We start from the raw sequence: 10494 nt of genomic DNA on the forward strand, positions 1-10494 counted from the left end.
CCAGTCTTCTCTCCAGTGGACCAGTCTTCTCTCCAGTGGGCCAGTCTTCTCCAGTAGATGAGTCTTCTCTCCAGTGGACCAGTCTTCTCTCCAGTAGACCAGTCTTCTCCAGTAGACTGTTTTTTATCTTTAGCTGAGCACATTGCCATACAGAAAAGACTCCCCCAGTTTCCCTGAATTCTGGCATGGTCATGGAACTAAGTATCGGGGAATGAGGTGTACAGAGAAGCATTATGTGGTCCTTATGAGTAGTCTCATAGGAAGGCGCACCTTTCTTCCCCATTACCTCCATCCATCCACCCAGAAGAAGCACATGATGGCTGGAGCTCAGGGAGACACTTTGGAGACAATATGGAGGTGGGGGGAGGGGACTGGAGGAACTCTGGGTTCTTGGCAACTTGATGGCAGTGATGGACTCTCTCGCCTGTGCATTTCTTCACTGTAAGGAAGCAAACTTCAGTCATGCTTATTATGGCTCTGTTATCTTGGAATTTCTACCAGAGGAACCAAAACATCATCCTTATAAGTATAACCCATTTAGTTCAACGTTATGCTTCTCAGTTCCAGGGGAAAAGTTATAAAATTCCAGGGAAAACATCCATTGTTGGCCCTCTATTCTTTATATTCCAAATCTCAAGGAAAATTGGTGCTTGAAAACCTTGAGTTGCATCTAAGTTTTATACTCATGATATGTATTATGGAAATCATTTCTACAGTTAAAAATATGATATACCTGAAGGAAACCATGCATGAGCTATTTTGACAAAAGTAAGTGCTAGCCAACAGAAAACCGCTTTGGATACAAAGTAGAAGAGGGTCATTAGGAAAAGGGTCCTGGTGTCTTGTGTGACAACATTTGAGAATTCTAGCACATTTCACCATAAGAGCACAGCGCCCTTACCTTGGACATCTTCATGAAACTTGGCTTGGCAGTTGAAATCAGGCCCAAGGTCCGGATAGAACAATTTATCAGCTGGGAAAGGATATCGCAGGCAGCTTCTGCTGACTCAGTGCTACTGTCAACCTAAAGAGCCAAGGACACACCTTCAATAACTCGCTGAATGTACCTTATCAGGAGGTTACGAGCAAAATAATGATTTAACAGACCTCAACTGTGAAATTTTATATAGCCCTTCAGGGCATAAACTAAACTTGTATTATTTCTCTATAAAAAATATGTTTGCATATTTCTTCTATAAGTTGAGCTTGTATTTTTCTTTATACAGGTAGAGATAGAGATGATCACCAGCCCCCTCCCCCACCACCGGGCATGTAGAAAGCCCTATCAGAGGGATCAGGGAGATGGATGGGAAAGACAATGCAGCAGAGGGGAAGGGAGCAGACACACTTGGGGGGACACAAATGATGTCTGTTGTCGGAAGTAAAGAGGCAGGACCAACCCCCAGGTAGGGGGAAGAATGACTGAAAATGCTTTGGGGGACACTAGGTGGGGAGTGACTTTATTGGCATGCAACCAATTGGCCACACTGAACTCAGGGGTGTTGGGGAATCTTGAGGCACCAGGCCTGGTGCCGTGGAACACTGGGTCACTGAACCCCGGATCTTCAGGGTCCACGGCATGCTCCAGAGGCTATGTCAGTGAGATCCCAAGTGGGAACTCCACTGGATGATCTTAGACACACTTGTCACCTGAGCACTTCAGTCAGAAATTACATGGTGTCCGAGGAAGCAGAAGACAGCTGTACCAAGATCAGTGAACTGTTGTAATCAAGAGCCTGCTTCATCAACACCCAATATGCTGTATTAAGAAATGTATCATTCCGGCAAATGGGCCACGCCACAATCGTTCTGTATCATTTTGTTTATGCTTGTTCATAGCAGGGTATTTATCAGAGGTATTATGTCATTGAGGTCACCCTATGGACGTAGTGTTACCTGTTTGTTTTTCTGTCTTTCGGCAAATGAAAGGCAGGATTGATGAGTCTATAGGGACAGCAAATGGTACAGGGGAGAGGAGCAGGGGGTAGTACGGGGGCTGTAAGGGATGTCAAAGGGAGATGATATCAAGAGACCAGGAAGGAAAAGTATGTTGGGAAACTGATTATGGAAGCAATTGTACAAGTCTATTTGAAGGGATTGAACTATGAACTGATACATGTATTAATCCCCAAGTAATAACAAATTAAGAGGGAAAAAACAAACAAACAAACATAGATCCAGAAATGCGTTTGGGGCTCGCACTAAATCCTAGCTCCAACTTAAGAACAACTAGTTCTAATATCATGGCCCTAATCGATACTGGCCCTCAGGAAGAAAAAACAGAAGATATGAGTGCTAGAGCAAAATGTGGTGAAGAACGTAGATGGTGCCTGGCTAGCAGATAAAATTAATGTCTGGGGTCTTAAAGGCTTGTTTCCAAACAAACATCCATCTAAGTGAGATATCATAAATCCACATGGAGGAAGGACACTGTCATCAGTCACAAAAGGACTGTAAATCATATTATCCGAGGTCAAAGGAGGGACTAGTATCAGAGCCTAAATTGTGAGAATCCAGAAGGCCAAGATTCATTTGTGGAAACTGCATGGGAAATAAGTCTTTGGACCTATCCCTCTATCTACAATTGAGGGAGTGGAGGAAAGTGGTTAGACGAGTATAGAAGATCAAAGGCATAAATCTGACTTAAACAGTTAAAACTTTGTCAGTAGATAGCCCTACTACACATGCTGGACCTGATCTGGTCTCCAAAATTTTCTGCATTTTTTATTGGCTTGGTTTGGTTTTTGTTTGTTCATATGAGGGTTTGTCTCAGAGGTGTCATGTCATTGGATGTCTAGGACTTGTGTTACAGGTTTTTCCATTTTTTGATGTGTGAAACCTGGAATTGATGAAACTATAGAGGCAGCAAGTGGGGTACAGGGGTACAGTGGTGGTGGTGAGGTGAAGGGGAGACAAAGTCAAGGGACCCATGTATTAAAAGAATATTTGGAAACTGATGGTGGTAGCAATGGTATAATTCTCCTTGACGTGATTGAAATATGGAATGATATGATAAATATTAAATTTTTAAAAAACAGATGATTACCAAGTAACTTTCTGTGTTAGTCTGGGTACATCAGAGAAACAAATCCACAGAAACGCATGTATAAGTTTATATAAAGGGTAGGTGCACATCAAGAAAACATTCCAACCCAGTGCTGCCCAAACCCACAAGTTCAGCATTAACCCATATGTCTGACACCAATTCACAAAGTCCTCCTCCATCCCCCCAAAAACACAGGCAATGATGCTGACTGCAGGAGGAAAGCCGAGTCAGTGAATGTGTAAACATCTCAACGCTGGCAGGGGTCTCCACATGGCTGCTCCAGCACCCAGGGCTGCATCGGGGTAGGTCCATGGACTTCTCTTCATCCTCAGGGATGTCTTGCAGGAAGTGAGCCTTGCCAGCTGAAGCAGGGAACTGCTAAGGCAGCTGCACCCTGGTCTGACCATCACAAAGCAAGAGCCCCGAGAACTAGAAAGACGAGGCTCACCGAGCCATTTATCTCTCCACCCTTCAATTAACCCCACGTGTTTATCCGCCAAGTTGGCACAATAAGCTAACTACCTCACGTTCTAAGCACTTCAGTACTTTCAAACCTTCACCTCACACAGCACTCAGTTCATTGCACTAGCCCTTATTGTTGGTGGCATCAGTGAGTTTTGCCTCATAGGCACCCTATGAGCCCTAGAATGAAATCCCTCCTTGGTCCTGTGTCCTCCTCCCAACTGCTCTGGTGTCCAAGCCCATTGTTGCAGCCACGGTGTCAATCCATCTTGTCTAAGGGCCCCTCTCTTTCACCACCCCTCCACTTTACCAATCAGGAAGTTGTCCAAAGTGAGACATGAGATGATGTCTCACTGTCCTTGCCTCGAAACCCTGCTTGTATTTCTTCCCAGACAGATGTGCGTGTTCTTTCAGCAGTCCACGGTACTTTCCGAGCTCCTTGCCAGCACTGCAATGCAAATGCATCCATTTGGCTTGGATCTTCCATCTTCAACATCCAACTTTCACAGGCATACAAGCATTGGAAAATACCACGGCTTGGATCAGGTGCACCTTAGTCCGAAAAGTAACATCCTTGTTTTTCAGCACTTTAAAGAGGTCTTGTGCAGCAGATTTACCCAAAGCAGTGCATCATTTGCTCTCTTGGCTGCTGCTTCCTTGAGCATTGAATGTGAATCCAAGCAAGATAAAATCCTTGACAACGTCAAGGGATTGCAGTAACGAATAATTGTTCATTTCATGTGTCAATCTGGTGAGGCCACGGTGCCCAGCTGTTTGGTCAAACACCAGTCTGGAAGGAGTTTCATGTGATCAAATCACCTGGCGCTAAGCAAAGCGGATCCCCCGCCACAATGTGGCTGGACCTCCAGCAATAAATTGGAAGCGGTATAGCAAAGGGAGCTTCTCCTAGGAAGTATTCTGCCTCCAGAAGATAAACAGGCCTTTTATCAGGCCCTCCATGCTTCCAGTTACCTCCCCTATAGCTATGAGGACCTAAGAATATGAAACCTGTCCCTGATGTGCAAATTTTGGATTTGCCAGCCCCCACAACTATGGGAGCCAATCGTTAAGATAAATCTCTCCGAGGTGTGTTTCTGTGTGTGTGTGTGTGTGTGTGTGTGTGTGTGTGTGTGAGAGAGAGAGAGAGAGAGAGAGAGAGAGAGAGAGAGAATTACTGGTTCTGTTCCTCTAGGTCAGTAGTTCCCAACCTTCCCAATGCCGTGACCCTTTCCTACAGTTCCTCATGTTGTGGTGACCCCCAACCATAAGTTATTTTTGTTGCTACTTCATCGCTCTCATTTTGCTATTGTTATGAATCATCATGTAAACATCTGATATGCAGAATGTATTTTCACTGTTACAAGTTGAACATAATGAAAGCATAGTGATTCATTACAAAAACAATATATAATTCTATATTGAGAAATATTTATTTCTAATGATAAATAAATGAAATTTTGTCCTGAAGCATGGTGTAGCATGGGTAACAGTCTTAATATAACAACAGTAAACTACACTGCTACATTTTGGGACAGAATGGGTAAAAAGCCAACGTCAGGGCGAAGGTTGAGATAGCTTCTTTCTCTCCAGATCGGTATATCTGCATGTGGGCGGGCCCACCTGGAGATGGGTAGAGGAGCGGTGTCTCCGTTCCTAAGACCATCGGAAATAAGTGTTTTTCAATGGTCTTAGGCGACCGCTGTGAAAGGACCATTCCAGCCCCAAAGGGTTCGTGACACACAGGTTGAGAATCGCTGCTCTAAAGATTCCAAGACAACGAGCATGCAGTTAAAGAAACGATAATCTAACTTCTTCAATGACAGCCTGAGTTTATAGACCCAACTACAGAAAAGTCGGAGATAGGCTGGGATGAAAACTCTGCCAGTTTCACTGACTGCCTGGAGTTGGATTTAAGGCAATGTTCAAGCAACCAAACCCACCGCATCTGTAGATTCTGAGTCATTGCAATGCTACGGGGCAGGGTAGAGCTGCTCCTGCGGGTTTCTGAGACCGTACAAAGCCTATCTAAAGCTTACCTTGTGATTAGCAGTGCAAATAATAAGCTACCATGTCATCAAGCCTCCTTAACACCATGGCAAAGCAGCATACACCAAGTTCACTGCCATTGAGTCAGGGATGACCCACAGTGACACTATAGGGCAGAGTAGACTTGCCCCTGTGAATTTCCTAGATTGCAACTCTTAATGGGAGTAGGAAGCCCCCCTGTCTTTCTCCTGAGGAGCTGCTGGTGGCTCCGAACCGGTACCAGGTGGTTACAGCCCACCTTGTAACCACCACTCCACCAGGGCACTAAGTCAATGGCAGTGGGCCTTACAACCAGGACCCAGTGATAGCAAAAGGGGGCTAACCAAATGAAAGTCACTTTATCTATGGATTGTTTGCTTTTCTTACCTTAAAGCTGACGTACTGCAGATGGGCAGCATGCTTTTTAATGATTTGTTGGATTAGATCAGGATGAGTGGACTTGAAATACGAAGTAGACGACTGGTTCAATTCAAATTCAAACTTTCTCCAAAGGTCAGGAATATGAAAAACTTCATTCCATCGTCTACATACAGAAGACGCACGGGCCCGATCTATTAAAGGGAGATACTGAAAAATATGGAATACTACATGGTGAGGCAAAGTCCCCCAGTCTAGAAGAACTGTGTACGTCTGCGTCTGACTGCGTGAGGAGGAGAATCCGAGTTTGGGCTGTTTGACTGCTGGTGGGCACTGGGCAATTTTATTCACAACAGATAAACTGTTCCTCTTCATTCTGTAAACATTAAAACAAGTTCAGTGTCAAGTTTCAATGTATAAGTTTCCATCAAATACGTGTGCTTCCTTTTGTACTGAACAGCAGCGTTGGGCCGTGGAAAACAGTCTCAGTGACACAGCTTTAGCAGTCGTCTTTACTGTCCTATATTGACAGGAACTGATAGGTACCTGGGATTCAGAGATAACAAGCAAGAACCTGTTCTCAAATAGCTTCAGGTCACATGGTTCAAACACGGTGGTAAATGCTACGATGGATGTTGGGGTGAGCTGCAATAGAACAATACAAGAATGGCATGTGATGGAGCGTCTGTCGACGGAAGGGTGTTTAGGCAAGACTTCCAAGAGGAAATGCCCAAGGAGACAATGTATATTCCAGGTCCTTCTTCAACTGTTGTACCCTTACTCCCTTCTACAGGGAAACAAAGGCAGAGGTATCCCGTTCCAGTTGTGCTAAGAACTCCTGGGGTGTCCTCAAGGCAATGAAGCATAATCAGAAGTATAGATCTGGTGACGTCTCAGCTCTACCAAGTAGTAGCCATGTGATCTTACCTGAGCAAATGGACCCAAGTCTTTGACTCCTCATCTGCAAACCAAGCATAATAGCCGTACCTAGTATCCTTGTGATAATAAGCTGTGTCTCACAGGGTGTTGTGAGGGTTAAAGCACTTAGAGGTATCAGTACAGAGGGAGTGTTCCAGATATGTTTTAGTTGCTATGACGATACTAAATTGTCCAAATTATACTTCTGAACCATTTTCATTACTTAAGTAAAAGCACAATTTTGACAAAAAGCTAAGTGATCTGCAACAATTTTCAAATTCTACCCAGGACACAGGAGTTGTACAGAAGGTAGCAAAGACAGGGGCAGTCTTGATGTAAGCAATGCACCTGCTGATGAAAAAGGAAAAACAATCCAACCTTACATCCGTTGAGTATATTCCAACTCACAGTGGTTCTATACATGGCTTCTACAACTTTAAATCTGACAGGAGCAGACAGCCTCCTCTTTCTTCCATGGGACAGCTGGTGGCTTTGAACTGCAAATCTCATAGTTAGCAGCCCAATGCCTAACCCATAGCACCACTAGACTCCTTCTGAGACCTTTAGTCAAATGTCATCAGAATTCACATTGTCCCCTATCAAGAGACGATGAATTTCCAGGTATGAGCCAGGTTAATTTAGACAACTCACTCACTGCAGTCAAGCTGATGCCGACTCCCATGCAGCCTGTTGGGCAGGGCAGCGCACTGCTCCTCGGGAATGCTTTATGGGAGGAGGAAGCTCCAACTTTCTCCCTCGGAGCACCTGGTGCTTTCACACTGCTGACCCTGTGATTCACAGCCCACGTGTATCCACGGGACCACCAGGTACATACTGTCATCTGACCTACACAATGGTAAGTGAAAAGTATTGCTACAAAACCATAAACACGTCTATTAAATAAAAATACTGAATGTCAAGCTATTGGAGAGAGGTTTTGCGTTAATTTGGCTGGCTCGGGATTCTCAGCGGTTGCCAGTTGAGGCTCCCCACATGGTGGGATCTAAAGTAATGCAATTAACTTTCTGATAGAATCTGCTGTGTGCGGCCATGTAGTTGTGAGAAGATGGGTGGAATGGAACCCCTTCCTCAGGCCACACCTTTACTGATGTTTCTCAGGGGTGTGGCCTACTTCAGATACAAGCAGACATTGCGGATAGATTCTTTGATTCCTGTTGGTTTGTATCTTGCATCTGGCTCGTTGTCCTCTAGTTCTCTGGACTTGCTCCAATAGCCCGCCATAGTGCCTGCCAACCCTGGGAAACACTAGAGCCTACCATCTGAGGCCCCAACCTTGGGTTGATCTGTCTCAGCATCCACCAGCTGTGGTCGTCCTGTTTTTCCAGTCCATCAGCCTCAGAGAATACAGGAGTCAGGTTTAAGGCCCATGGACTTAAACCAGATTGGATTTACCTGTTTGTACAACTATGTGAGGCACTTTCTGGATGTGAATTTCTTTATACATATATACCGGTTTGGCTTCCTTAGAGAACCCAGCCTAACATATTTGGTACCAAGCCAGGAGTTGTTCTAGGGAAACAAAATCCTAAGATGTACGTTCCAAATTTTCTAAAGTCTGAATAGTCCTCAAGGCACTGAAAACTCGGCCTCAACTAGTACTGGTAAGTGTCCCACTGCGGGTAACAGAGTGCTGTTAATTCATGCCTGAAGCAGCAATGTCAACACCCAAAATGACCACCACAAGTAGATGAACAAGGTGAGAAGTGAGGCTCTGGGTGATGGTGAGTTTGGTATTTTTCAACAGTTTCATCAGGATAAGACGTATCACCATGGACAACGTGGTCACGGAAAGAGAGGAACTCGGGGCTTCAAAGGCACAGCTCAAGTGCCACATAAAAGACCTGTGTTTCCACGTGTGTCATGAGAGAAAGCCTTGTTTCTTGCAGTAATGGAGTTGATACTGCCAAAAACCGAATCCAAGGTCTTATCGTAAGACTGACTCAATTATAAGATCATCTGAATTCCCAAACGAGATGGGGTCTGATGTGACAGTGAGGGCATTAATTGGGAAGAAAGAGGACCCTGAAATTGGGTTGGGAAGATATGGGCATATAATCCATGAGATGGGACTACTGAGTCTCTAAAGTCCATTGAGTCACTGCGGCCAACAACACTACCCCTCCAACTCGAAGAGATCACTAGCCTGTTTGCGAATCCATGATCAGTGAACCACCACCCCATCGACCCCCACTTAAGGAGCTTAGTTCAACTGTGCATGCTGATTGGCACCTGTGGTCTCATCTGGAGTACTCCCTGAAGCAAATGCCTGAAAGGACATTACTAAGAGAGACATTGATCGGCCTTAGACTAAACATTGTCTTGCTTTGTGCAAACAGAAGAATTCTAGGTCAGGTGAATGGCGACTTACCTCAAATCACCAGAATAAAGAGTCATGGTCTCTCAAACATTCCCCAGACTTAAAGCAGTTTATAGACCCACAACCTCTTGAACGAAGGAAAGGCCAGATTCCTTTGAGGAAAGACCCAACACCACCACCAATATTTTACACTGGTAGTCTTTTCCCCAGCCTTCAGGTAAGATCGAGAAAAGGACACTGGATTCTAAACTTGGGTGTGGGGAACACTCACTGACATTTTGCTTGTTATTATTTTCTTTGACAACCTACAAAAATAGATAGTTCAAATTTCACTTGGTTGTTACAAAAAAAAGTTTCCCCAAATATATTCCTTCAGAAGAAAAGCAGTGAAGCCAAAAGTAAAATAAAGATTTGACCCAAATATTTGCTTAAAAACTACCTCACCACTCTGTACAAAGGCATTGTGCTATGTACTAAATCTTATCATGTAGCAAGGGACATCTGCTAAATGTGGTAATTTCTATAGATGCCTGAATGCATTTTTGGCTTCTACTAACTTCTAGCCTCAATCTAAGAACAATTAGTTGTTATGACATGGCCCTGCCTGTTGTGTGCCCTCATTAAGCGATCACTGGAGATATGGATGCTATAGCAAAGGGTAGTGAAGAAACTATATAGTGCCAGCTGTCAGAAACAATAGTGTCTGGAGTCTTAAAGGTTTATTTTCAAACAAGCATCCATCTAAGTGAGGTGTCAACTAAGTACACTTGGAAGAAGCACACCAGCCTGCGTAACCCAAGGATTGTAAATAATATCTAAATCTAAATGTGAACACCTTGTTTGCAGAAGCCTATGGATGATGGTAGAAGTCCAAAATCCATTTTCACTGTACACAAATGGACTAAGACGCTGGTGAATCCTCTCTAAGCATGGACGAGGGACATGAATAGCCCAGCTGTCAGCTAGAGAGCATTGCAAAATCCATGAAGGCAGACATAGTTAGGTCAGAATGTAATATCTTATCATTTGATCTCACTCTTGACCCATTTTAAAGCTGCTTCAGTTTTTTTAAAACAACATGAAGGGGAAACACGCATGGATTAAGTCCCTGGTGATCAATCCCCGCTGACAATAGACCAGGATTATGAATAGCCTTGCTATCATGTAGACGGCACTGGAAAGTGGGTTGTTGAAGATACAATGAGGTCAACATTTAGCCCTCTATCAGTAGGGTATAACCTATTTAAATTTGCACTAGTTTTTAATATTTTCTGCTTTGTTTTCAATTGAGGTTTTTACCTGTTTTGCTTTGTTATTGTTAGTTTTT

The 10494-nt window shown here is 44.0% G+C and overlaps 1 protein-coding gene across 1 annotated transcript in view; it reads right to left on the bottom strand.

The window, feature by feature from the left end:
* Nucleotides 1-10494, bottom strand: part of FBXL21P (F-box and leucine rich repeat protein 21) — a 22038-nt gene that overhangs the window by 6025 nt on the left and 5519 nt on the right. The window contains exons 2-3 of the mRNA XM_004696626.2: nt 5921-6287; nt 902-1024 (exon numbers count right to left, since the gene is read on the bottom strand). Coding sequence (XP_004696683.1) covers nt 902-1024; nt 5921-6286 — 489 coding nt within the window. The 5' untranslated portion in view covers nt 6287. The remainder of the gene's footprint in view (nt 1-901; nt 1025-5920; nt 6288-10494) is intronic.

The sequence above is a fragment of the Echinops telfairi genome, unplaced genomic scaffold (genome assembly GCF_000313985.2).
Source record: "Echinops telfairi isolate 266 unplaced genomic scaffold, ASM31398v2 ScPeMD7_7469;HRSCAF=8507_1, whole genome shotgun sequence".
Taxonomy (NCBI): Eukaryota; Metazoa; Chordata; class Mammalia; order Afrosoricida; family Tenrecidae; genus Echinops; species Echinops telfairi.